Below are 27,979 nucleotides of genomic sequence, written 5' to 3' on the forward strand. Positions count from 1 at the left end.
CTTACACCTCCACATTGATATTCATCATCAAAGCAAGTCAGGACAGGAACTCAAACAGGGCAGGGACCTGGAGGCAGGAACTGATGCAGAGGCCATGGAAGGGAGCTGCTTTCTGGCTTGCTCAGCATGGCTTGCTTAGCCTATATTCTTATAGAACCCAGGACCACCAGCCCAGGGATGGCCCCACCCACAATGAACTGGATCCTCACCCATCAATCACTAATTAAGAAAATGCCTTACAGATGGACCTTATAGAGGCCCATTCTCTCTTCTCTCTGTCACATAAATTAACCCATTTATTGCAGACTAGGCAAGTCTCAAATGGTAGCACATCTATGGTCTTTCAGTTCCTCCAGTCTTGTGATGGCAGACTTGACTGGGACAGAAGCTGTAGGTCTAAGCCACTGTTTTCATCCAGGAACAGAGAGTGCCAGATGCCAAGAGCTTGTCTCTTCATCTTGGTCTTTCCACAGAAGAAGCAAGTGTACTTGGCATGCTGGCTGATTTCAATTTTCTTCACTATTTTCTGGAGGGAAGGACCAGAGCAGGTCCCATATTTCCCAATGATCACAACTTTCTTGGTGCATTTTAGCCATGTCGCTGGAACCAGCAATTTCTCAGGTTCTCTCATTTTAGATAACTCTAGCTTGTGTCAAGTTGACATAAGACTATCATACCTTCAGGCAAAACATCCATATAACAACAACATTAATAATAATAAAATAAAATAACAATACAAGAATAGTGTAGTTGTTTTTTTACTTTTGAGGGCCTGCCACCCAACTCCCAAATAAATACATGGAGACTTATTTTTACGAATGAATGCCTAGTCTTAGTTTGGCTTGTTTCTAGCCAACTTTTCTAACTTAAATTATCCCATTTTGTAGGCAGAGTTTCTCTGTGTCCCTGCCAGTGCTCCCCAAATAACCACACAGAGATGTAATATTAATTACAAATGCTTGGCCGATGCTTTGGCTGGTTTCTTTTTTCTTTCTTTCTTTTTTTCTTTCTTTCTTTTTTTTTTTTTTTTGGTTTTTTTGAGACAGTGTATCTCTCTGTATTGTTTTGGTACCTGTCCTGGATCTCACTCTGTAGACCAGGCAGGCCTTGAACTCACAGAGATCCGCCTGCCTCCCGAGTGCTGGGATTAAAGGCCTGAGCCACCACCACCCGACTTGTTTCTTTTTGTTGTTGTTGAAGATTTATTTATTTATTATGTATACAGTGTTCTGTCTGCATGTATGTCTGCATGCCAGAAGATGGCATCAGATCTCATTATGGATGGTTGTGAGCCACCATGTGGTTGCTGGGAATTGAACTCAGGACCTCTGGAAGAACACTAATGTTCTTAACTGCTGGGCCATCTCTCCAGACCACTTTAGGCTTGTTTCTTAGTTAGCTCTTATAACTTAAATTAACCCATTTCTATTAATCTATGTGCTGCCTGGAGGCTCGTTTACCTTATGTACATACTTCTCATCCTGCTCACTCTGTATCTCATGTCGTCTCCTCAGACCCTGCGCTTCTACTCCCAGCATTCTCTCCGTCCCCCAAATCCTGCCTAGCCTTCTGCCAATCAGCTTTTTATTAACAATGAGAGCAACACATCTTCACAGTGTACAGAAGCATTATTCCACAGCACTGTTTCTCTTTAACTACGTTTTGTCTCTGGGCTTTTTATCTTTCTTTATTCTATATTATCTTTCTTTCCTTTTCACTCGGTGGCTGGGAGGCTGACCCCTGGCATCCTCCTCTCCTCCTTTTCTTGCTCCTTGCTCTTCCCTAAAATTCTCCTATTTATTCTCTCTGCCAGCCAGCACCACCTATTTCTCTCTCCTGCCTAGTTATTGGTTATTCAACTCTTTATTAGACTAATCAGGTATTTTTAGGCACACAAAATAACACAGCTTTACCAAGTTAAACAAATGCAACATAAAAGAATGCAACACATCTTTGCATTATTAAACAAATATTCCACAACAGGATAGTGTTCAGATTAGATAACTGTCCATCAGTAGAAAAGGTCAAACCAGGCTGGAGAGATGGCTCAATGGTTAAGAGCACTGGCGGCTCTTCCAGAGGTCCTGAGTTCAATTCCCAGCAACCACATGGAGGCTCCCAACCATCTGTCATGAGATCTGGCACCCTCTTCTGGCATGCAGGCAGAACACTGTATACATAATAAATAAATCTTTAAAAAAAAAAGAAAAGGTCAAACCTAGCTGAATGTGAAGGTACGATGACACACAACTGTAATCCCAATACTTGGGAGGCATAGGCAGATGAAATTCTGTCAGTCAGGGATACTTAGTGAGACCCTATTGAAGAAAACAAAACAAAACAACCTTCACACACACACACACACACACACACACACAAAAAAAAAAAAGAAAGAAAAAAAAACCTGCCAAATTTTCATCTTGTCTAGATTTGAGCCTTGTCAAGAGAGACCACCAGAAAAATCATTACTTTCCTTCTTGGAATTAACTATGTAATTCGTTTATTAATGAATTTTTTCTCAGTTCTGTTCTGAAAGTATAAGAAAAAGTTGGTTAAGTTTGAATTCACATTTAGAAAGTTTCTAGAGAAAGATTTCAAAGGGTAGTGGTTTTGATTTTTCTAGGAGCTGGGAACTGAGGCATGGGAGAACCAAACTTCTACAAAACCCTTCCCTATTGTGAAATCCCGTCATTCACTCTCTCACTCTCTCAGAGAGAGCACATATGTGTGTGTGTGTGTGTGTGTGTGTGTGTGTGTGTGTGTGCGCGCGCGCGCGCGCGCGCGCACACGCGCGCCCATATATACCCGAGAATTGTACCAAGGTCTTCTGGAAGAGAGCAGCCAATGTTCTTTTTTTCGTTTTCTTTTCTTTTTGTTTTGGTTTTTCGAAACAGGGTTTCTCTGTGTAGCTTTGAAGCCTGTCCTGGAACTCACTTTGTAGACCAGGCTGGCCTCGAACTCACAGAGATCCACCTGGCTCTGCCTCCTGAGTGCTGGAATTAAAGGCGTGCGCCACACCACCTCCTGGCTAAGGCCAGTGTTCTTAACCACTGTCTTACTGTGTAGTCCTGTCTGGCCTGGAACTCTTTATGTAAATAAGGCTGTCCTCAAACTCAAAGATCTGTCTGCCTGGGATTAAAGGTGGTGTCACCACGCCCAACCACAAACCTTCTCCTTTACTCAGAATATACCATTCTGATTCCTTTCTGCCTTGGTCCTTGTTCTTCCAATTCTCTCTGGTTTCCAATGACCTAATATCCTATTTCTTATTAAGCCAAAGGTTTAAAAAAAAAAAAAAAGTGTAGTGGGGATTGTCCATGTAAATGCAATCCCATCCTCCACCTGCAAGCCGAAAATGGGCGGCAGATTCCCTGGAGCTGAGAGCTGGGAACCGAACTCAGGTCTTCCACAAGAAGAGTATGAGCTCCTAACTATTGAGCCGTTTTTCCAGTTCCCAGACATTAAAAAAAAAAAAAAAATTGTATTACATTAAAATATTTATTTATTGGATATGTGTTCGTGTGACCCGGTGCACACCCTGGGGATATAATTCTGGAGACCTTGACTTTCTAGTTAATCTCTGGTTATAGCTGGTTAGCTCTAACGGCGAACTCTCTGTGAGGTTGTTGGAATGACCCAAGCGAACTACAGCAGTTGTGGATATCCCGCAGGACCTAATGGGGGCGCTAGGAATCCGGATTCGGGCAGGACTCTTCTGCAAAGCCCATGCTAAGGGCTAGAGAGACGTAGCACCCCCTACAGCGAGTGCGGATTAGAGGCTGGCGAGATCACGTGGTCTCCTCCTACCAATCGCAAAGTAACACTCGCTTCCTCCGTTCCCCATGGAAACAACTCCGCTCCCAATGACCCTCCCTCCCCTTCTGTGGTGAGGTTTTGGCCTTTCATTGAATATTCCGGGTGACAATCAAATACTCGCTCCTTCTGGCTGGACAGTTCGCTTCCGTAACACGAGCGACTACGCTGACTGGTCAGTGAGCGACGCTTGTCATAGCCTTAGCCAATGTTGCTTTTCTGGGGCGGGGCCGAGTGAAGACTCGGAGCCAATCAGCGGTGACGCTGCTTGTGCGCCTCCACGTCGGCATCAGCTGCGGTCAAGATGGAGGCACTGATCTTGGTAGGAGCTGGAGGGCCGGTGGCGCCGCGGTGGTGTCCGGAGGGTCCGGGAGGCGGGGTTTAGCAGCTGGGCCCGGGAGAGGGGAGTTCAGGCAGGCCTCGGGGGCCGAAGCTCCCGCTGTCCGAGGAGTACGAGTGTGGCCTACATGGGACCTAGAGCTGCGGTTCGGAGTAGGAAGCCTTTCCGGGAAGAGAGCAGAGTCCTTAGGACAGTTCTGAGTGTGCTGGCTGGGGGTCCTTGAGGTTCTCCCGGATGGTTAGTATGGTGGATCACACCTGCTTGAATTTCCCCACACCATCATATTCCCTCCAAGTTGCAACAACAGAATAGATGTGTTTTGTCACCCTCAGGTACTCCTTGTGGTGGTCAGAATTCGATTATCTATTGGTAATTCTATGTCACGTTCCTCATGTTTTCGATTTCTTGTTAATTCTTAGTATATAATTATGTCATGATTGAGAATCAGCACTCCATCCAAGTTCTAGAACACCTAGTAGAGCTAGTATAGATTCTGGAATATTTTCCCTGACTCCTTATTCTGCCCTCCTCCTTCAGACTTTAGGAACTCATACTGTAGGGTCCGTTGTCAGACTTCTTCCTCTGGTTACATGAGTGTTATAGTGGCTACAGGAGTGCATTATCTCTCTTGTCCGTTGATCTTTTCTGCTTGTTCAAACAAAACACTATCACGTTAGAACAGGACAGGGGCATTGCTTTCCAGTGCACTGGTGGGCAGTTTGGAGATGCGTGAGTCTGCCTGTCTGTCTGTGTGTTAGTGTAGGAATTTAACTTCCAACTTCTTTCTTTGGGTTGGGTTCCAGGGTTGTTTCCAGAGTCTTCCTTGGCTCCTGTTTTCCTTTAGATTCCTTATATGTATACATGTCAAACCCTGTCAGTAAAAGAGAAACAAGTTTACCTTCTCTCTTTTTTACAAGAAGAAAAAAGTATGTATATATATATATATAAAAAAGTATGTATATATATATATACTTTTTTCTGTTTTTTGAGATAGGGTCTCTCTCCCTTCCCCCCTCCCCGGAACCCCAGCTATCCTGGAACTTACTATGTAGACCAGGTTGGCCTCAAATTCAGAGTTTCGCTTACCTCTACCTCACAAGCTCTGGGATTAAAGGTATGTGCCACCACCACAACTTGTTTTAGTTTTTTGAGTGAGGGTTTGTAGGTTATACTGGAATCAACTTTTCCACATAGCCAAGGCAGACCACCATGCCTACCTGGCGTTTATGTGGGGATTTGAACTCTGATTTTCATATTTGTATGGCAAGCACTTTAACTACTGACCCATCTGTCTATACCTTCTTACTTCCCTTCTTTCAAATGTCAGAGAATTTATTCTTATATGAGTTGGGCAAGTTGGAGCAAAATGCTCACTATCTTTGAGTAGTTTCAAGTACTTACTGTACCAGTCAGTTAACAAATTTTTCAAATCTGATGACATGTGGATAAAGTCTGTGGAATTGGTTTCCTTGGACGTTTTTTTTTTTGGTTTTTTTTTCGAGACAGGGTTTCTCTGTGTAGCTTTGCGCCTTTCCTGGAACTCGCTCTGTAGACCAGGCTGGCCTCGAACTCACAGAGATCCGCCTGGCTCTGCCTCCCGAGTGCTGGGTCCTTGGACGTTTTTAACCTTTTTAGTCAGGTGTGGTGGCTCACACCTATAACCCCAGCTCTCAGGAGACTGAGGCCATATTGCTGCTAGTTTGAGGCCAGCCTGGGCTACCTCGTAAAACAGAAATTAGCCGGATGTTGGTGGCGAGTGCATGACTTTAATGCCAGCACTCTGGAGGCAGGGTTCGAGGCTAGCCTGGTCTAGAGTGAGTTCCGGAGTAGCTAGGACTGTTACATATAGAAACCCTGTTTCAAAAAACAAAACAAACAACACCCAAAATTAATTTAGTGGAACCAGCTTAAAGAATCAGGAAGGTGCCGGGCAGTGGTGGTGCATGCCTTTAATCTCAGCACTCAGGAGGCAGAGGCAGGTGGATCTCTGAGTTCAAGGCTGGCCTAGACTACAGAGCAAGTTCCAGGACAGCCGGGCTACCCCATCTTGAAAACAAAAATAAACAAACAAAAGAGTGAGGAAGGTGATAATTGAGCATCCCTTTTACCATTGGCTCAGTTGGACTGGGTGTAGTGTAAGAGCACATGGTCTAGCTGGCTTTAAAGGCCCTATACTTGGCCCCTAGCACTGGGAGGATTGAAGTCATGCAGGGTAATCTCTGTCATTTCTCTTCCTCCTCTGTCCCTCTTGTACTGTATGGTCTCTCTTAGCCTGCTTCTTCCTCATTCTTCCACTTTCTGCTGAACTGACCTGCTGCATGCAGGAACAGATCCTTGCTAACTTGCTTGGATACCCTTTACCTTTATTTTTAAAACTACACTGAGTCTTTGCCACTAGTGTACTTTTCAATGAAGCAAAGTACCAAAACTCCATTCCATTTTGGTTTCTTTGTTCCCAGAACAAATCTCTGTTTTTTGAGACAGTCTCATTATGTAGCCAGGGCTGGGCTTGAATATGTAATCTCCTAGCCTCACCAAGTTTTTCTCTGATGTTTCTGTAGGTTCTTACACTTCTTCAGTGTACAGAATTTTCCTTCAGTGATCAGTTATATAAAGTTTTTGTTGAGGATAAAATACCTACAGGTAGCTGGGGTTTGTAGCTCCTATCTTTACTACCAGCACTTGGGAGGCAGAGGCAAGTAGATCTCTGTGAGTTCAAGACCAGCCTAGTCTACACAAAGAAACCCTGTCTTGAAAAACCAAAAAGAAAGAAACAAACAAAAAACCTAAAACCTCGTGTGTGTGTGTGTGTGTGTGTGTGTGTGTGTGTGTGTGTGTGTGTGTGTACACACACGTGTGTACACATATATACACCTTCTTCTGACCTTGGGCTTCAGGCATGCAGGTGATACACACATAAGCAGGCAAAAACAGCCATACACATAAAATAAATCTTGAGGAAAAAAAAAAAGCATTCCGGCCTTAGCTGGTAGTCGGATTTGTGTGATCTTCCTTCAGTCCACTGTCTCTGGGTTTCCAGCCTGTCCTGGCCTTGGCCTCCTCTTCTGCTGTCTCTCTTTTTCTCAGTTGTTAGTGGAGAAGGATCTACAGGTCACCATTCTCCATTTATAATCTGGAATCTTAATAACTCACGCTTTCCTTTGGCCTTTGCTTTTTTCCACCCTCAAAGCTGAGTTACTGTGGCAGTTCAGATCCGTAAAACCTTCGTACGTAGATTTTTTTTTTCCTCTTCCTATTTCCAGGTTTTAATTAAGACACTACTTTTCCAATGTCTTACAGGTTAGACTTCAGTCCTATCCATTGTCTCCCCTTAATATTTTATCCTAAAACTGACAAAATTCTGATTTCCATGTCTCATTCAAATATCAGGCCATCTGAAGTGCACTAGAATGTACACGTATCTGGAGGAGGAAGCTGTGGGACACATCAGTGACTCAAAGGTTGATATTGTCTCCGTGGCCTTTGCTTCCTGAATCATCTTAATGGGGCTTTTGTTAAATTCCTTTGGCACTAACAGTAGAGGTACTTGGCCTAAATGCCCCTCCCCCTGCTTTGGGCAAAGGTATCAATTACATTAAGCCCCCAAAGCACTCCCATCTCGTTCCTGGCAGTCCCCTGTGCCCCTCTCCCAGCTGTGTCCTCGCTGGTGCCTGGCCCCTCCATTTCGTTAGGAGAAGCAATCTCCTCGTTCCTGCACTGTGGAGATATATTTCTCAGCTAGGGCTTGAGCAGTGCCAGCACTGCCCCCGGTGAGGTCCCTGGCAGCCATAAAAATTTTTATTGTGATTATGTTGGTGTCGGGGTGTCCATCTGGGTTATTGCACACCTAGTTTAATTGATTGAAGTTTAATTTATTGACACTTCAAATTAAATGATCAGAATAAACTGTGCTGTTACTCTGGCCGGCTTGTTTTAATGGTTGATTGCTAGAAGCAGACCTTGGCTTGAACTAAAACCCCCAAAGAGTAATTGACGCTGCTTCTAACTCTCCCCATGTCTTGCCCTCCAAGAAGACCTCGTTATAGATTTCCGACATATTTATTTATATATTTTTTCCCTCTCCCTTCACAGTGTTGGGAAAGAGTTGGTCCCTGGCAAGGTATAAATTATATCAAAGGTCTAGGGGAACCATCACATGGTCAGAACGGGAGGAGGAGGTCTCTACATAAAGAAAACCAGACCCTGGAGAAGCCAGGTCCTCCCTGGGAGGCAGATTGAGAGTGCAGTGGCCTAGCTGTGTGTGGGAGCCTCGAGGCAGGTTAGGCTCTTTCTCATCTGCCTTCTTGCTACTGTTTCTTATTCCAGTATTATGACTTGGCTTGATATTGAAGAGTATTGTTAGAAAAAGAGGAGCTAGAGGGGACAGTAAGGATGGAACAGGTGTCATCAGTGCTTGTGCGGCCACTTATGCTGGAGTAATAGAAGGAATACAGCTGATGAATATGCCCTGGGAGGCTAAATCCATGTGCACTGTGAGGTGCCAGTGTTGGTGAGGGCCTCCACATTTGTCTCTTGTAGTTTGGGCCAGAGTGGTTTTCTCTCACAGCAGACTGTTAGGTTTCTTCTGTCCTTAGATTGCCTGGCTTCTGTCACTTTCATTTCTTCAGGAAATCTTTTTGTGTAACTTAATTCATGTGCTGCAGATAAAAGCTTATCTTGGTGCTGGGGATGTAGTTCAATTGGTAGAGTTAAGCTTGCCTAGCATCCTGTAATTGGGCATGGCTGTACACATCTGTAATCTTAATACTCCATAGATGGAAACAGGGAGATCAGAAAGTCAAGGTCATCTTCAGCTACCTAGGAACTTGAAACCAGTCTGGAATATATGAGACCCACCCCCACCCCCAAAATAAAGAAAAGAAAGTCTATCTTTTACTGTTTTTTTCTCCCTTCTTCCTCACAATCAGTATATATGACTCCATTTGTACTCAATTGATCTGAATAAGTTCTGTCAACCAGTTATCCTGAACTCCTTTGTGTGTGTATGTGTATGGGGGGTGGGGTCCTAAATATGTAGTCCAGGCTGTCATCAGTTTATGATCCTCTTGCCTCGTCTTCCTGCACTCAGGAATTATGGGTATGTGCCACCAAGCCTGACTTCCATCTTTTCAGAGGCTACTCATCTAGTTTTTAGCTCTTTTTCTCAGGAGCAGCTGGCAGAGGGCAGCAGGATTAATCATGATATAAACTATGGCCAAGGATGCACCAGAAATGGATCTGTAACTCCCAGCGCTAAGGAAGCTGAGGCAGAAGGACTCCTATCCAAGTCTAAGAGTTCGAGGCCAGGCTGAAAACTGTAGTAAGATCCTGCCTTGAAAAAGAAGTGAAATTCACATTAAGAAATTAAGAGTTGGCTAGGTAGTGGTGGTGCACGTTTTTAAACCCAGCACTTAGGAGGCAGAGGTAGGCGGATCTCTGAGAGTTCCAGGTCAGCCTGGTCTACAGAGAGAGTTCCAGGACAGCCAGGATAGTTAAACAGAGAAATCCTGTCTCAAAAAAAAAAAAAAAAAAAAAAAAAAAAAAAAAAAAAAAAAGAGAGAAAGGAAGGAAGGAAGGAAGGAAGGAAGGAAAAAGAAAGAAATTAAGACTTTAGGGTCTCTGTCCAGTCAGGTGTGGGTACATACCCATTTTTCTATTACTTGGGAGGCTTAGCTGGAGGATTGCAAATTCCAGGCTATACACTGAGCCCTTGTCTCAAAACAAAATATCCAAGGGCTAGGGATATAGTACAGTGACGTAATACTTGCCTAACATATACTCAGCCTTAGGTTCCATCCATCGCTAGCACTGGAAAGAAAACAAAAGATGTCTCTAGCCTCGTTTGATTTTCTTTTTTTTCCTTTACTGACTAATAATGTAAGTGTGAGCTTCTGAACTACCCAAATCAGGTGGTAAGATGTTCTGATGTAGCCCTCAGGCCTGGCTGAGGAGTGCATCTGATTTCAGCTTGCTCTGTTCACCTGGTTTTCAGCAGTACTACCTCATTTTTGTGACTCTTTTACCTTGGTAATGGCTGAAGAGTTAGGAATTGTGTGACCCCTGTGGAGAAAGTTCTTCTGCAGCTAGATGTCCTAAGCTTTCAGAAAATACCTAGGCGTCTGGAGAGATGACTTAGCACTTCAGAGCATTTGCTGCTTTTACAGAGAACCCAGGTGTGGTTCGCAGCTCCTACAGTAGACCATAGCCTTCTCTAACTCCAGTGGTTACTCAGACATGTAAAATAAATCAGTCTTTTAAAAGACAAAAGCAAAGACCTGGTACTTTGCGTTCCCAAAGAGCTCGAGGCTTGGTTAACTTGTCCAGTTTGGTCCCCAAAACTGGCCATTGAAAACTAGAGGGTTATACATAGTTCTGATCCTTATTCTCCCTGCAGGCTGTGTGAGATTCTTGGTCATACTAACTTATAAAGGCCACATATTTTTATTGAAGTTGTTAACTGGTTGAAGGGAAATCACTCATTTTCTCAAATTTTCCTCTTCATATTCTTTTTTTCTTTTTGGCTTTTTTGAACAGGGTCTCACTATGTAGTTATGGCTGGCCTGGAACTCACTATGTAGACTAGACTGTCTCAAATTTTCAGAGATCAGCCTGCCTCTGCCACCTGAGCGTTGGGACTAAAGACACATGCCACCAAACCAGGCTCTTCGAAAAATCTTATCTTCAGAGGAAAAAATCATTTAATTCTAAAGCTAGTCTATGAACTTCTTGAAGTCATAACTGTGTGGTGTGGTTTTTTTTTTTTTTTTTTTTTTGATGGGAACAAAGGCCATAGACTTTATCAGCTTATCACAAGGGTCTGCTGTAATTAAAAAAAAAAAATAGAGGCATTAACCTTAGCTTATCTAGGTCCAGCCTTTCACTTCTTTGAGGAAGCTGAGTCTCAGAGAAGGCAGGGTAGGCAGGGAGCTTGAGTTAATGTCTCATCCAGAATTTAGACTTCAGCTCCTCTAATTGGCAGAAGTTTTGTCCCATGCCTGTGCTTTCCATGTTTCCATGTATGGGCTAGGAAGATTGGTGTGTGTGCGTAGGAGGCCAGAAGCTAACCTCAGGTGCCATTCCTCCCCAGCAGCTGTCTACCTGGTTGTTACTATTTTTGATTTGACAAGGCTGTCTGTCTGGTAAACCCAAGGGATCCTCTCATCTTTACCACCCAGTGCTGGGATTGACAGTGCAGACGGTGCATGTGATTAAATGCACTTGGGTTTTTGCCTCCCCCCATTTATTTATTTATTATGTATGCAGTGTTCTGCTTGCGTGTATCCCTTCAGGCCAGAAGAGGGAGCCAAATCTCATTACAGATGGTTGTGAGCCACCATGTGGTTGCTGGGAATTGAACTCTAGACCTCTGGAAGAACAGCCAGTGCTCCTAACCTCTGAGCCATCTCTCCAGCCCACACTTGGATTTTTTTTTTTTTTAATGGCTCCTAGGGCTCAAGCTCATGTCCTCATGCTAGCATGACAAGTATCTTCACCAACTGAGCCATCACCCCAGATCTTGTGTTTTGTTACTTTATTATTTTTTAGGCAGTGAACTTGTTATAGCTGATGATCTTGAGCTTGTGATGTGGTCGTCCTATCTCTACCTCTTGAGCGGCACTAGGATTACAGACTGGTACCATGTCTGGTTTTATGTAACACTGGGGCTTGAACCCAGGGCTTCATGTGTTCTGGGCAAGCACTACAACTGAGCTATAGTCTCAGTTCCTAGGAAGATTCTTCTTCTTTTTGTTGTTGCTGTTGTTTTTTATTTTTTCAGACAGGGTTTCTCTGTGTAGCTTGGCTGTCCTGAAGCTAACTCAGTAGACCAGGCTGGCCTTGAACTCACAGAGATTGGCCTGCCTCTGCCTCCTGAGTGGTGGAACTGAAGGTGTGCTCTACCACTGCCCAGCTTTGTTACAGTTTTAAATTGGTTAGATCCATTGCTAAGCCAAGGCACCCCCCTTTTGCTATGGCCCCAAGAATGTCTTTCTAACAAGGGAACCCAGAACTTTCCAAGAATCTCAACCAGATTTTTTTTAAAATTTTTATTTTATTTTATATGTACAAGTGTTTATTCTTCATGCATATATGAACACCATGTGCATGCTATACCTTCAGAGGCCAGAAGAGGGTGTCAGAACCCCCTGGAACTGGGAGCTGAGACCTGAACCTGGGTCCTCTGCAGGAGCAGTAAATGATCTTAACCTCTGAGCTGTCTCTTGTTGATTCATAGGTCTTTTGGTTTTGTCACCTAAGTGAATCAAATAGTTAGTCATAGTTTTAAAATATTATGTTTCTCTGTGCTACACATTGTTCCTCCAAGCTTTTTGGTGTCAGTACAATGATCTTACCCAAGTATTCCCTCACTGTTACTGTATATGTTGTCAGTAGACTTAATTCCATAGTTTGTTGTTGTTTGTACTTGTTTTGAGACAAGGTCATTTGTCCCAGCCTGTCCTAGAATTTGCTAAGTAGCTGAGGATGACCTTGAACTTCTTATCCTTCTGTTTCTACCACCTGTATTCCAGGGCTACAGGCATGTGCCAGCCACTACTGTCAGCTTTCCGTGTTTTCTTTTCTGAACCCATTTCTATTAGTTTTACTTAAAATACAAAATACACACAAATAGAGTTTGGTGGGTTTTTGTTCTTGAGTTTTGTTTTGTTTTTTGCTTGTTTTGATTTGTGTGTGAATTAAACACAAGATCTCTTGAGGTCTCATACCTTAGGCAGACACTCTGCCCAAATAGCTTTGGCCCCAAACCACTGCCTTTCTAGCACCATTTGCCTGGGCTATAATCATGAGGAAGCTGCAAGTCAGTAAGAAGGCCCACAGAGGGCAGCACTTGGAAGGACTCTTCTCCCTCTAATCCTCCCATTGTGGGTAGTGGGGCTCCGAGACATGATATTTTCACCAGGCTTCCAGAGTCCCTAATTGAGATCAGAGAGCTATTTGCAGCAGTCTAGTTTCATTTAGCATTTCAGCTGTCCTGAGGATGAGGACAGCTTTCTAGTTTTCTTGATAATAAAAGCAGACATGAAAATCTATCCTTGCTACTCCTCCTCCCTCAAGCCAATCTCCCTATCCATCATTTCCAGGCACTATTAGCATTTGAGGTGAAGTTCTGTTATACACTCAGGCTGTGGCTCTGAAAGTCAGTGCATCACAGAACTTTGTCTCGAAAGCTTTCTAGCAGCTGCCCATTTGGGAAGTGAGAGGAAAGAATAGACCTTTTCAGTCCTTTGAATATGGTCCTAAGATTGTAGAGTCTTTTTTTTTTTTTTTCAAGAGTCAGCATTAGCCTAGTCCATCGTCCAGGAATCATTTCTTAGTATCTGGGAGTTATTTATAAATGTGCCCTTTGCAAAACTTAGAGGGAAATTGCATTATCAGTAATGGCTCCTGGAGCCTTTAAACTGGCTGGTTTTATGACATGAAGGGAACTCTCAGGCTTCCCCACTCCTGAGAGATAAAGGCCATAGGGTGAGGAGGGCCCAGCTAGAGTTAGGAGGTGGCGGGAGAAGTAAGAGCCGGCTCCACTACAGCAGAGTGATGCTTTCAAGTGGCATTCCTCCTGCCTGAGCCCTCAGCTTTCCTTGTTGTGGCTCTTCCTCTGCAAATCTGAAATGGTCAGACTTTTGTCCTGCCTTCCCTCTGTTCCCAGAACATTAGTGCCTGAAAGCTGGTGTCTCCTTCCTTACCCTGTCTTTTGTCCTACCCAAGAAGACTCTGTGCTTCTGCTTTGAGGTTTCTTTGATCATATCTTCTAGGAAGCCAGTGAAAAGAGCCAGGAGCAGAACCCTGGGCTATGTTTCTCAGTTGTCAGCATGCCTGTTTAGGTGCTTAGACCGTGTTGGCCACAAGAACATTGGCTCTCCTACTTGGCAGATAGCCATTAAGGATTTTGGCATGCGCTGAGGTGGGGGAGTGTGCTCCCATTTCTTCCTGGAATGCCAGACTCTGGCTGCAAGAACAGTCACTAATGCCAGATTAAGGTCCAGTTTCAACTTGTGGGCAGCTAGCCCTCTATGGTTGCTGTGAGTGTGGATGGAGGGGTATAACCATTTCCTTTTATTGGGACTTTTTGTCCGTTAAAGAAACTCATTCCTATTGAGGGCTCGATTTTGGTACTTGAGAAACCAAGTTACATAGAACAGAGCCTGCTCTGTGTGCTGGTCTTTCTGTGTGGAGCTGGGAGTTAGAAAAGCAACTTCTGTTTGTGGCTTTTTAGACTAGACTCCGAAGGCTTCCCTCTGTCAGACAGCACAGCCCCGCTGCAGAGGAGGTGCTCTTGTCCGTTGTTCCAGGGAGCAGTGTGTCTGGGGTGGGCAGTTTTAAGTGTGTCAGAGAAGGTGGGTTGGTGATAATATCACCCCAAAATAGTCTCACTACAAAATCCACTTAACTGTAAAATCCAGTTCTAGCACATCATCACACTAAGAAATTTCTTTTTAAATTTTATTCTCAATTTTGAACAAATACTGAGAGTTCAGGATGTGCCAGGAATTGCTCTGGATACTTGAGACGAACTGACTGACAAAACCCAGAGGTTGATAAACGTTTTGTTTTGTTTCTTTTTTCCTTTTGAGACATGGCCTCATCAAAAATTACCATCCTTAAGAATTCAAGTCTGGCCAAGTGGTGATGGCACGTGCCTTTAATCCCAGCACTTGGGAGGCAGAGGCAGGTGGATCTCTGAGTTCAAGGCCAGCCTGGTCTACAGAGCGAGTTCCAGGACAGCTAGGGCTGTTACACAGAGAAACTCTGTCTCAAAAAAACAAAAACAAAAACAAAAACAAAAAAAAAAGTTGGGAAAACAAAGCTTACATTTCTTAGATCATTTTCTTTTATTTTCTTTCTTTTGATTTTTCAAGATGGGTTTCTCTGTGTAACAGCCTTGGCTGTCCTGGAACTCACACTGTAGACCAGAGCTGGCCTCAAACTCAGAGAACTGCCTGCCTCTGCCTTCCGAGTTCTGGGACTAACGGTGTGTGCCACCACTGCCAGGCTCTTATCCCCTTTTCTTTTTCTTTTAATTTATTTTATTCTTATGTACATTGGTGTTTGTCTACATGTATGTCTGTGTGATGGTGTTAGATCTTGGAGTTACAGACAGTTGTTAGCTGCCATGTGGTTGCTGGGAATTGAACCCTGGTCCTCTGGAAGAGCAGTCAGTGCTCTTAACTGCTGAGCCATCTCTCCAGCCCTCTTATCCCATTTTCGAAAGACTGGGTTAGTGAGCTGTAGGGGAGAGGTTAGCAGTTAAGAGTACTGGCTTCTGCTGGGCAGTCGTGGCACATATCTTTAATCACAACAACTTCAGAGGCAGAGGCAGGCGAATCTCTGAGTTTGAGGCCAGCCTGGTCTACATAGAGAGTTCCAGAACAGCCAGGGCTACACAGAGAAACAGCACACTGGCTTTTAAACTGGGTGGTATGGTAGTATACACCTCAAATCCAGCACTGGGGAGGCAAAGGCAGGCAGATCTCTGTAAATTCAAGGACAGCCTTGTGTACAGAATGAGTTCCAGGACAGCCAGAGCTACATAGTAAGATACTGTCTCAAAAGTCACTGGCTTCTCTTCTAAAGGACCACGGTTCAATTCCTAGCACCCACAAGGCATTTGTTGTTTTTTTTTTAAAAGATATATTTATTATGTATACAGTGTTCTGTCTGCACATATCCCTGCAAGCCAGAAGAGGGCACCAGATCTCATTACAGATGGCTGTGAGCCACCATGTGGTTGCTGGGAATTGAACTCAGGACCTTTGGAAAAGCAAGCAGTGCTCTTAACCTCTGAGCCATCTCTCCAGCCCGCCCCACAAGGCATTTGTAATCCCAGTTTTAGGACCTCTTCTGGCCTCCAAGGGCACCAGCCATACAAATGGTACACAAACATACATGTAGACAAAACACCCATACACATAAAATAATAATGTAAGTGATGGTACTTAGGAGGTAGAGGCAGATGAATCTTGTGGGTTCAAGGCCAGCCTGGGCTACATATTGAGAGACCCTATCTCAAATAACAGTAATAATAAAAATAAATAGAAGTTAGGAAAGCCTGGGTTAATCCCCAGTTCTCTTTTTTTTTTTTTTTTTTTTTTTTGGTTTTTCGAGACAGGGTTTCTCTGTGTAGCTTTGCGCCTTTTCCTGGAACTCACTTGGTAGCCCAGGCTGGCCTCGAACTCACAGAGATCCGCCTGGCTCTGCCTCCCGAGTGCTGGGATTAAAGGCGTGCGCCACCACCGCCCGGCTCTAATCCCCAGTTCTCTTAAGCTAGGGTTGCTTCTCTACATGGAGTCCCCTCCTGGAGCCTTACTTTACCTCTGCGGGTTGCAGTTTCTGGATCCTTTGCAGTGACTCTTTTTTTCTTTCTTTCTTCCTTTCTTTTTAAATTTTTATTATTTTATTTTATTTTCTATTATCAGCTTGATACAGTACAAATTCTTATTCTAATAGTGAAATGTTTCACTGAAGCTTGCCCAGTGATTGAGTAAAACCAAAACTTATTATAAGCCACAGTCATCCTAGGGTCCGCCCTGCTATGTCACCTCCCTGCCAGTGACTCTTTCTTACGCCTCGTGTCTTTGTTAAGCATGTTTTGAAGATGGGTGAGTTTCCTAAGACCAGAAAAGCAAAGCAGACAGTCTTGCCTTGGCACAAGAAGTAGCAGAAAGTAGTATTTATTGGTGAGATTGTCAAATAATGTGAGCAACAGAGGCCTTCTGTACACAACGCCAACTTCTCTCACTTTTCCCTTCTGAAAGTTATGAGGATAGAGAACACCAGACTTAGTAAAACAGCTTTTCCTAAGTCATCTGTTTGCAATTGAAGGTGTTAAGTGTAACTATTACAGCTGAGGCTGTGATGCCTTTGTGAGCCAATGTCAGCAATTCTGTTTTATTCTGGGATTTGTTCTGTTTTGTAGGGGAGTGGCTAGAGATTAATCCCAGGACTCCCTGCATACTAAACATGCACTGTAGCACTGAGCCCCACCCCTAAGCCCTTAGTTCCTTTGGTAGTGAAAGAAAACTCCCGGACCCTGGACTTCTCAAATATTTTTCTGTTTGCCACACTTAAGATTCAGGTTGATTCTTATCCTAGCAGATTAAGTGATAATGGTTCATATATAGTAGAGGAAGGGTTTCATATGTGAGTTTTTGGATGGTGTCTGTCTTGGGGAGCTGGTGTGTGTTTATGTGCACAAGCATTCACACGTGTGTGTGTGTGTGTGTGTGTGTGTGTGTGTGTGTGTGTGTGTGTACACAATGCTTTCCTTCTCTTCTGTGTTTGGACAGCTTAGAGTGGCTTGCTTTAAACCTCTGCTTTGGGATTACAGTGACTTCTAAGCACACAGCCTTCTTTCAAATTGAGTAGTGCTCATTCATTAGCATGGTCACATTCCATGCCCTACCTGTATCCAGGAGGCCAGGGAGGATGGGTGATTTGGAAAATGACTTGGCCTTAGGACCTGGAAATAGCAGCATGACCTACCTGATGAAGGCCTATGAGTCTGAGACTGTTTCTCTGAGTCTGCTTTGGAGCCCTTTATGGAAACCTTCCTCCCTCAGTTCAGTTCATCCTCCACTTGGTTATTCTCAGGGGGAGGTATTAGACCTAACCTTGCTGCAGTAGGGGACACATACAGACCCCTGTGTGACTCTTTGCAGCCCAGTGGGACCAAGGAAGGAAGGTATTAGGCTTGTTAGTAGTGGGAGAGCCCTCAAAACTGAAGGTGTGTTCATGTTTCTTCAGGAGCCCTCCCTGTACACTGTCAAGGCCATCCTGATTCTGGACAATGATGGAGACCGACTCTTTGCTAAGGTGAGATTTCCTTTCATATTAATTTAGGAGCAGGACAGAGACATTGGAGATTTAAATGTTGGGACTGGCCCTACTAACTCAAATTCTTCAGGAATATGCTGATTTTGAGAATTCTTCATCCTAACTTGACTACTCCAGATAAATCCAAGTTGGCAATCTTCTCTTCCTTAGAGTGCTTTCTTTCTGCTGTGCTCAGACCTTCAACTTCCTCTCTCATTCTCATCAGAGCAGGGAAGAACTTTAGAACCTTAGTTCCAAAACAAAACGCTATATCAGTTTTAGAAGCTGCCTGTCTGTGTCTGTTCCATCTGTCCTGACTGTCCTTTCTGCCCCTCTGTCCCTCTCTTACCTTATCACTCAGCCTGAGTTTTTCCAGGGAGTCTTCCAGTTTCTGACTTGTAGCCCTAGGTTTGTGGTCTTCACCAAGCTGCATGCCCCAGTGAGGTGTTACTAACTTTGGATGGATTGAGAGGAGAAAGGACACCCCTCTCCTTCATTCTCCCCTCCTGTAGAAATATCTTCTGTCCCTGGTGTATTAACTCTGGGTGAGCAGAGCATAAATCACTCAGCAGGTGGAGATTAGTTAGAATTCACCAGCTGTTCCTCCCTGTAATTGGATGTAACTATGCAGGACACCTTTGGAAACAGTTATCCAGTTACTAAATGCCAGACCTGTCATAGGTCTTCAGCTGACTGCGACGGATTAGCCCCTAAAGAGCAGGCGATTTAGCAGCCCTCATCTCCACCCCCTTGCTAAGAGTGCTTGGGAGTGGGCTCAGTGAAGCGCTCGACTGCCCCCTTCTCTCAGCTGGCAAGAAGAGCCAAGATGTACAGGAGAACAGGGCAGAGACTTGCCTTGCTGTGGAAGAGATTTGAATGGCCTTTCTCCACTGCTCAATAAAAGAGTGGTCTTCCAGCCATGCTGTGGTGCCCCACAACTTTAATCCTAACACTTGGGCACTCAGGAGGCAGAGGCTGGTGGACCTCTGAGTTCAAGGCCACCCTGATCTACAAAGCGAGTTCTAGGACAGCCAGAGCTACACAGAGAAACCCTGTCTGAAAAAACAAAACCACCCCCACCCCCCCACCCTCCAGAAAAAAGGGACTGGTCTTCCTGCAGTGAGGGGAGTCTGAGGAAGCATCTCTGCATCTAATGTTGCTTATTTCTCCAGCACTGTCCCTGACAAGGGCAGCTCCTAGGAAGCATGTGGTGGAAGTGTCCTTAGGACAGTTGGTAGGTCTCTGCCTTCAGAGTCTTAGAAATGGCGTGTAGGACTGTAGGATTGATTACAGCACAGCCCTTTCCTTTTTTTTTTTTTTTTCAACATTTATTTCTCTTCTTTTGTGGGTGTATGTGTGTGTGCTTGTTAGAGAAGGCCAGAGAACAACTTTCAGAAGTTGGCTCTCTCCTTCTACCTTGTGGGTTCTAGAGATCAAACTCAGGTTGTGAGGCTTGGCGGCAAGCACTTTCTTTTCTCTCTCTTTTTTTTTTTTTTTTTTTTTTTTTGGTTTCTCGAGACAGGGTTTCTCTGTGTAGCTTTGCGCCTTTCCTGGAACTCACTTGGTAGCCCAGGCTGGCCTCGAACTCACAGAGATCCGCCGGCCTCTGCCTCCCGAGTGCTGGGATTAAAGGCGTGCGCCACCACCGCCCGGCTCTTTTCTCTCTTACTTTCTTCTTTTTCCCTTTTTTCTTCCTTCCTTCCATCACTCACTCCCATCCCCTGCCTCGGTAGTCTTTTCTTTTCTATCTTAGTATTCCTCTCCCACCCCATGCCTTGAAGGAGAGATATACAAGACCCCAGAGTAGAACAGTCTAATCATTCTGGGCTCACAGCTATGATGACCCAGCCCTGTCTCCTTTCCCTCCAACTAGTACTATGACGACACCTACCCCAGTGTCAAGGAGCAAAAGGCCTTTGAGAAGAACATTTTCAACAAGACCCATCGGACAGATAGTAGGTCATTCTCCTTCACTATTCCCTGTGTTGGGGGGAACCATGGGAAGGGGGTGTCAGCAGAACTGCAGAAAAAGATAAAATGACTCGGCCTCCTCTTTCTTTTTTCCTCCTCCCCTCATATAATAAACTCTTCAGAAATGTAATGGGGAGGTGAGTGTACCTCACACGGGAATACCGTGCTGGAAGCTTGGCTGTTAGCTACCTGTCTAGTCCCTGGATTTATGAGCCTCACTTGACAAATTTAACTGCAGCTCTGCTCATTGTACCGCAGCCATTAGGGCAGGTAAATGGAAGCCGGTAAAGGTGACCGCTCTGCATTTTACCTCCGAAGGATCGCTGGTATCCTGCCTCATACACCGGGAGGGGAGTAAGTGCAGGGGCAGGGGAGGGCTAGAGAGCGTACATTGAGACTCCTGGAGTTCCTGTGTCCCTTCTGCCACCCCCCAAACGATGGATGGCTTTAGTGCTTGGGGTCACTTCAGTTGGCCTTTCCTTGGCCCACATAGCTGTCCCCAGGAATTCATGAGAAGCTTGTTCTGCCTCCTCTTCTCTCACCATTCGGTTTCTGCTTTCTTCCCCAAGGTGAAATTGCCCTGTTGGAAGGGCTGACAGTAGTCTATAAAAGTAGCATCGATCTCTATTTCTATGTGATTGGCAGCTCCTATGAAAATGAGGTGAGAATCCCTGCACATTTGCTACCTCTGATGTCATTTCTGAAACCATAGATGGGACACAGCCATGGGTTTTGGGCTTTGTAGAGCCACATTCCTCTGATGTCTGGCAAGGTCGTAAAGAAGTCCTTTAGAGATCCCTGTCAGGTTTACAAAATGGCCCAGCCAAAGAATCAGTCAGAAAGGAAGCTTTCCCCAGGTCTTTTTTTTTTTTTTTTTTAGGGGCAGGATCTTACTGTGTAACACAGGCTGTTTTCAAATTACATCTATTTTCCAGGTGCTGGGATTACAGGCATGAGTCACCATATCCAATTAGAATGTTTTTGGTATCCTTTCCTACACAGTGGTGTTTTAGATTTTGTTTGTTTGGTTTTGAGACGGTGTCACACTGTAGCTCAGGCTGGTTTCACACTCACAGCAATCCTCCTGTCTTAGCCTCTCCAATGCTGAGATTATAGATATGAGTCAGTATGCCAAGTTCCCACAGTGTTGTTTAAAGGTAGATTTCTGAGGTGTGGTCAAGGGTGTGTGTACTCTAGATCATGGTGAAGCCATACAGTATGAAGAGGTCACTGATGAAGTCTCACAGTGTAAGTGGGGCTGTGAGTGTAATTCTAACCTTCCTGTATGCAGGAAAAACTGTTTCTTTCAGGTGGTAGTAACTTCTGGGAGAGTAGACAGGTAAATAAGCCACCAGATAATTTTCCATCACAGTTAAGAGATTGAGAGACCAGGTCCTGCTGAGCTCTTACTGCTGTGCATGTGCTCTGTGAAGTACATTGTTTAAGCTTGGCAGCACTTCTGTGGGTTGGAGGCATTACTGTTTTTGTTTTGCCAACAAGGAATCCAAACCACAAAGAACCATATAAAATTACTTGTATTTGGCTTTTGTCAAACTACAGAAGTGGCTGTTTCATGAAATTCAGCCCATTTATTCTCTCAGGCTAACACATGTAGAGTCAGTCAGCTGAGATTCAAACCTAGTTCTGACTCAAGAACCCAAGCTGGGGCTGGAGATGCAGCTTAACTAAGTGAAATGTGTGCTTAGCAAATTTGAAGTCTTGGATTTGATCCCTAGTACCATTTTTACAAAGGACCTCAGGGTTGGGGGCGGGGCGCTGGAGAGATGGCTTAACAGTTAAGAACATTGGCTGCTCTTCCAGAGGTCCTGAGTTCAATTCCCAGCAACCACATGGTGGCTCACAACCATCTATAATAGGATCTGATGCTCTCTTCTGGCATGCAGGTATACATGCAGAGCAGTACTCATACATAAAATATGAATAAGTAAATAACTTTTTAAAAAGGACCTTCTGCTACCTTCCTCTGGCCTCAGCTTTTGCTTGGTTAATGATTTCTCTCTTTATTAATCCATCAGGTAGCTTGGTAAAGACATAGAAGTAGGGGCTGGAGATGGCTCAGCTGTTAAGAGCACTGGCTATTGTTCCAGAGCACTTGGGTCTGATTCCCAGCACCCACATGGTAGCTCACAAACTGTCAATGACTCCAGTCCCAGGGGATCCAGTGCCTTCTTCTGGCCTCTTTGGGCACTTCATACATTTGATACACAGATTTAGATGCAGACAGATATGCACATACATTAAATAAATTAGCCAAGTTTTAAAGAGACATAGAGGCAGAAAGGCATGGCAGTGCACACTTGTTATCCCAACACTTGGGAAGTATAGTCAGGAATTCAGGATCATCCTCAGTTATATAGCTAGTTGAAGACCAACCTAAGCAACGTGAGACACTACCACAAAACAACAAAAACACAGCTGGAGAGACTGCCAAGTGCTAGATCGCTTGCTGTTCTCTCAGTGTACTTGAGTTTGGTTCCCTGCATCCGTGTGGGGCAGCTCACAACCCTCTGTAACTCCTGCTCCAGGGGGATCCAGTGTCCTCTTCTGGCCTCTGTGGGTACCTGTACACATGTGGCACACACACACACAAATAAAAATAAACCTTTAATTAATAAAAAGCAAACACTCAGAGGACTAAGATACATTGAGGACTATGTCAGCCTTAAAACAAAACAAACAAACAAAAAAAAACCTCCACTTAGCTGGACGGTGCTAGAGCATATCTTTAATCCCAGCAGGCAGGCAGATCTCTGTAAGTTAGAGGCCAGCTTGGTCTACAGAGCTAGTTCCAGGACAGCCAAGACTATACAAAGAAACCCTATCTCAGAAAAAAGAAAGAAAGAAAAGAAAAGAAACCACTTGTGGAATTGTTTAGCAGAATTAACTTCTCTGAGAAACTAGAGTCCTTCATGTTATGTCTCTGGGCATTTGTGAAAGCCTGTGCATTGGCTGAGGAATAAAGTGGAGGATTTTGCTTTGGGTTATCAGTTTTAGGGCCTTGAACCTTCTGTCTCCTTTCTCAACAGTTGATGCTTATGGCTGTTCTGAATTGCCTCTTTGACTCCTTGAGCCAGATGCTGAGGTGAGCCGACATTCTCCGTTTAAATTTGGAAAAGAAAGTACTTATCCCTCAGGGCCAGGAATTTGTGGGAAATCAGAGCCACACCAGGGAGATAGTTCAGTGTAAGAAGCTGGGCTTGCTATTTGTGGGTAACTCACTGAGGTGGGTAGTGGAGAGCGTGGTCCTCATATGGAATAATTCTCTTACTAAGGGACGAAGGAGAGTCCCTACTAAGGATGAATACTCTGTGCCTTTTCTGTCCCTCCTTTGGCTGTCCTAATGATTGAAGCCAAGGGTAGGCAGCTGTTCTACTACCGAGCTACTCACCCACACCTTTTATTGTGTTTTTCTTTTAATTTAAGACAAGGTCTTACTAAGCTGTTTTAGAACTCTGTAACCCAGGCAGCCCTTGAGTGTGTGATCCCCTGCTTCAGCCTCCGGAGTAGTTGAGAGTACAGACATGCACCATGGCGGTCTGTGTCCACTCTGTCGTGTCCAGTGACTCTGACAGTGCTCTGAGCCCCCAGGTGCTTTCCTAGGCTTTGTTCTCTGCAGTTGAAGGTGGGGAAGGACAAGGGAAGTGTCCCAGGTGAAACATCCCTACCTTGGGAATGGAGGAAGCATTACTTATTTCCCATTACCAGCCTTTATAGTCTTCCCTTGTACATAGAATGGGTTCACTGTGCTCTTTGCTCTCTTTACCTCCCCAGTAGTCCTCTGTTCCCGTGCACATGAGCAAGAGAAAACATAAGATACTTTCTCTGAAAACATTCAAGGCTCTGAACTTTACCCACTGCAGCTCCTAAGTGAACGCATTATAGAAATCCATCCGGAGTAGAACAGCAGGCGCTCTCAGCCCACAAACCAGCAGGCCAAAGGCTCAGGTTTCCTCAGGAAGGGGGATGATTTATTTCCCAGCCAGGTGAATGAATAGACTTCATTTCGGGTAATCTAGAGAAAAGAGTCATACTGACGGATGTGACAGGCCCCATGCACAAACCACTGGATCTGTGACTGGTGGATGCAGCCCCAGACTGTTCCTAGCCCCTCCTTGGCCTTTGTTTTAGGGCTTGAACAGACCTGGGGGGAGGGGGGAGAAGCAGAGAGACTTCAGAAGTTTGTCAGAGCTTGAGTGCAGATAGGATTTGCATTCCACCATCATCAACTCCAGATTGTAAGCTGTATTTTTTGTTGTTGTTGTTTGTTTATTTTACAAGCAGCTTCACTAGCAGCAACACTCTGGATAACCAGCCTAGGAGTCAGAAGCCGGCCATTTGAAAACCTTTCTTGACATTCTGATCACTATAGCTCAAGGGCTCTTACCTTACTCACTTCTTAGTGTGGGACAGTCATTGGCCTAGCTTAGGATCTCCTATTCAGACAGTGACCCAGGATTCCTTTCACACACAACCTGATTTTTCTCTTCTTTTGGGGATTCAGGAAAAATGTAGAAAAGCGAGCTCTGCTGGAGAATATGGAGGGGCTCTTCTTGGCTGTGGACGAAATTGTAGATGGAGGGTGAGTTCTCTGCCCTGTCTGGATTTGGAGTGGGGAGAGGAGGTTGCTTCCCCTGTTCCAAGTCAAGTGGGCTGACCAGCCAGTGATCCTGACCTCACAGTAAGTTGGTCCTTTGGGACAGGACAAGCGAGCAATGATCTTCTTTGTATTTGTAGGGTGATCCTAGAGAGCGACCCCCAGCAAGTGGTACACCGGGTGGCTTTGAGGGTAAGCAGGAATGTGCAACACCCATCTCTCCACAGGTCCTCCCAAGCCAGTCCTGCTGAGTGTAGCTGAGGATCCGGCTCATAAATACATCCTATCTTCTCTTATCCTCTCACATGCATGGCTCCTTCCCCTGGCCTTTCCATCTCAGTGTACCAGAGAAGCAGAGGAACTTGTTTATGTTTCTAATGTGGCATCTAGAATTTTGTATGGTCTTTGCACAGAATGGGCACTTTAATGTAAACATATTGAATGAACAAAGAAGAAAAGAAACCTTAATTTCATGGTTCTGAAACTATAAAGGAACTTGAGGTTGGCTTGTTGCTTCTTTGAGAATGGATCCAGTCATCAGAGGCATTGGAGTGTCTTTCCTGCCTTAGTCTGATGGAACTCTCAGGAAGTACTTATTTACCAGCACCTCAACCCTCCTTGGTGCTAGTGACACCAGAAAGGGGGTCTTTGAGTTACTTGTGGGAAGCTTTGTGTTTGCTCAGGGATATGACAGTGAGTGTAGAGAATCCACCTGTAAATTGTATGGTTCAAAGCTGAACAGAGCAGCGCTTCCAGTTCCCAGAATGTCCCAGCTCTGACCTCCACAGAGTGAAGGCTGCCAGTGCTGGGTAATGGGAAGTCTTCTCCCTTAACTGCCGTGGGCTCCATTTGCATAGTTTAATCTTCTCCTCTAACATATGTCTCTATGTGGCAAGAGAGAGCCCCCCCCCCCCCCGACTGGCTCCCCCCTTCCCCTTCTCAGGCTGCTGTTGCAGCAGTTTATTTCTTCAAATTAACATGCCGTCGTTACCCATCAGGCCTTGCGGGATCCATTAAACTACCCCTGGCTCCCTCCATCCCCCGCCCCATATTGATATTCAGGGAAGGTCTTCTCTGACTAGGGAATCAGGTCCCCCACCCCAGAGTTGAGGGAGGTAAGGATCAGATATCCTGCTGATTACTTGGAATGAAATAAATCTTTTAAGAAGTCGACTATCCTGCCTTTAAGTGGGGGATGGATAAAAATGACCCTTTTGTGTTCACAGTCCCTCTGGCCAAGTAAAATTGTGGCTCAGTCTTTGGAAGAAGAGACTGAGAAGTTTAGGGCATTTGCCTTTGCTTCATTTTAAAGGAACACTTATTCCTCTATCAGGCTGCAGTCTAAGTGCTTATCTCTGTGTACAGGGTGAAGACGTCCCCCTTACAGAGCAGACCGTGTCTCAGGTATGACTGTCTTCATTCCTCCTCTCCATGTGGACAGGGTTACTACAGAGACTAACAGGAACCCCCAACCTGCCAAGTCTGGATTGAGACCTCACACTCAGTGAGGTTCCCTGGCTCCCTCTTATTCCAGAGCACTGAGACTCATTGAACAGTGTCCTCGGCCCCACTCATCCTTTCACTGAGATCATGACTGTCAGCCTTGTTCTCTGTACCCTTCAAACCTTTCCTGCCTGATACCTCAGTCAGTGATTTATTCCCCAGCAGAGGCTTGCCTTAAGCAGATGGTCTGTGTGCCTGTGAGCACACACTCCTCTTTCTCTTATTATTCAAATGAGGGCTGAGCTGGAATTGCATATTCTGGAATGTGCAGGCTTTGCAGATCCATCCTTCTACCTTGACTGCAGATAGACTGTCTACCTGACCTGGGGGCCTGCAAGGCAGTGGTTCTGGGTTTGCCCAGTAGGAATCCTCACCATCTGGATGTGTAAATCCCCTCTTTATAACTGTGTCCAATAACCCCCAGCTTTTTTTTTTCTTTCCTCCCAGGTATACCTCTTCTCTCTTCATCCCCCCAGTGGATTTGAATTCGGGGGGAATTTCCCAAACTGACAATCCTCTAGGGCTTTAGAGAGCTTCCTCCTATTCTTCCACCCTTGGGATTTTCTATCCCCAGTTCTTCTAAGGAGAGGGAAGGCAAGTGTGGGGAAGGAGAGCCTCAGCCTGCTCACACCCTGTGGCTTGCAAACCCTCCTCAGTGCTGCCTTTGTCTCTGCAGGTGCTACAGTCAGCAAAAGAACAGATCAAGTGGTCCCTCCTTCGGTGAAGATATTCCATGCCCAGTTCCTTGCCCCTCAAAACCCCACATCTGTTGTGACTTCTTATCCAGGCCCCCAACAGATGCTCTTAGGGTCATCGTGGAGAATCACAATGGACCCTTGCACCTCTATCCTTTGTGGGGTCGTCCCCCTCTTCCTTCCCTCTCAAGGGCAGATTTGAATGAGGCAGAGGAAACACCCTCTTCCTACTACACTGGTCCTCCCACCCCCACATTCTCTCCTTGGTTTCTTGGCCCTTTTCTATGGCTGTACTTCAGATCAAAGCAGGAGAAAGAATGTGCTGAGTGTTTTCCTCCCTGTGCCTTAAAGGCCCTCATCCCAGCAGCCCATAAGTCCAGCACAGGGGAGGACTGCTTCCTTCAGCACAAGTGGGTGTGGAGTGTTCAGGGCTGTGCATCTTTGCCTCAGCAGCTTCTCCCCTTCCTGCTGCCCTGTCCTCTGCCTTGGAAGAGATTGGGAACAGCTTACGGGAAGGGGACAGAGCTGCAGAGGAACAGTGATTTAAATGCTGTTGGAGCTTATGCAGTGCAGTCTCTGCCATGATCTGGCCTTCAGCCTCAAAGCTGCTGTGCCTGCACATGAGAACATCCTACTCTAGGTCTGTACCACACCTCTCTGCCTGTATCACCTGTGAGATCTTTGCCTGGTGTGGCCTCTGGTACCCTGGAGCAAAGCCAGACCTTGGAACTAAAACCACTGTAGTGTCCAGAAGAGTTTCTCCACAGAACCGGGGAAGGAAAGGGCCTTAATGACTCGGGCCTTGCCGTGTTCCTTCTCAGCTCTTCCACTCACATTCCTCTGCCTTGGTTCTGCAGTCTGCTGTTGAGCTCTCCCTCTCTGCCTCAGCCTTCCCCGGAAGCGGAGGGTCTGGTGCAGTACCTTTCCTCTAGGATTTGGATTCCCATTCTTGGGTGTCATGTTGCCCCTTGACCCCACATCGCAGTGAAAAATGTCTTAGAAAAACATTCCCGAGCAAGCATTCTGCCCCCTACATTGACTGAAGTGGGCATTCTGGAGGTGGCCTCTGCAAGAAATGGAGTCAACAAAGTCCACCTTGTACGCTACTGTGCGTCAGAGGAATAAAGTGAATCTTCCAAACTGCCTTTGTGTGATGGTTCTGTTCCTCCCTTTTTTGGCATCTATTCCTGTACCTCCAGCCCCTCGCCCCACCTC

The 27,979-nt window shown here is 45.2% G+C and overlaps 1 protein-coding gene across 3 annotated transcripts; it reads left to right on the forward strand.

The window, feature by feature from the left end:
* Positions 1 to 4,070: 4,070 nt before the first annotated feature.
* Copz1 (COPI coat complex subunit zeta 1) lies at positions 4,071 to 27,907 on the forward strand. 3 transcript variants are annotated; one of them, XR_008220732.1, is made up of 10 exons: positions 4,071 to 4,135; positions 17,912 to 17,980; positions 19,854 to 19,935; positions 20,521 to 20,612; positions 22,999 to 23,054; positions 24,474 to 24,551; positions 24,707 to 24,758; positions 25,932 to 25,970; positions 26,517 to 26,663; positions 26,746 to 27,907. XR_008220732.1 is itself a non-coding variant. In XM_052749185.1 (9 exons), exons 1-9 carry the CDS (start codon positions 4,118 to 4,120, stop codon positions 26,791 to 26,793), a joined length of 534 nt encoding a protein of 177 aa, XP_052605145.1. In that variant the 5' UTR covers positions 4,071 to 4,117; the 3' UTR covers positions 26,794 to 27,907. The 3 variants fall into 3 exon arrangements, 1 of the variants encoding a protein (XP_052605145.1); XR_008220733.1 differs by lacking the exon at positions 4,071 to 4,135 and adding an exon at positions 4,162 to 4,390; XM_052749185.1 differs by lacking the exon at positions 26,517 to 26,663.
* The last annotated feature ends 72 nt before the right edge of the window (positions 27,908 to 27,979 follow it).

Source organism: Peromyscus californicus, unplaced genomic scaffold, assembly GCF_007827085.1.
Source record: "Peromyscus californicus insignis strain IS unplaced genomic scaffold, ASM782708v3 Scaffold_20__1_contigs__length_68692818, whole genome shotgun sequence".
Classification (NCBI taxonomy): domain Eukaryota; kingdom Metazoa; phylum Chordata; class Mammalia; order Rodentia; family Cricetidae; genus Peromyscus; species Peromyscus californicus.

What these genes read in the sequence shown, in the direction of transcription:
- Copz1 (XM_052749185.1), top strand. An exon ending in GAGACCGACTCTTTGCTAAG is followed by an intron (nt 17,981 to 19,853) that starts GTGAGATTTCCT and finishes CCCTCCAACTAG; the next exon opens with TACTATGACGACACCTACCC. An exon ending in GCAGCTCCTATGAAAATGAG is followed by an intron (nt 20,613 to 22,998) that starts GTGAGAATCCCT and finishes CTTTCTCAACAG; the next exon opens with TTGATGCTTATGGCTGTTCT.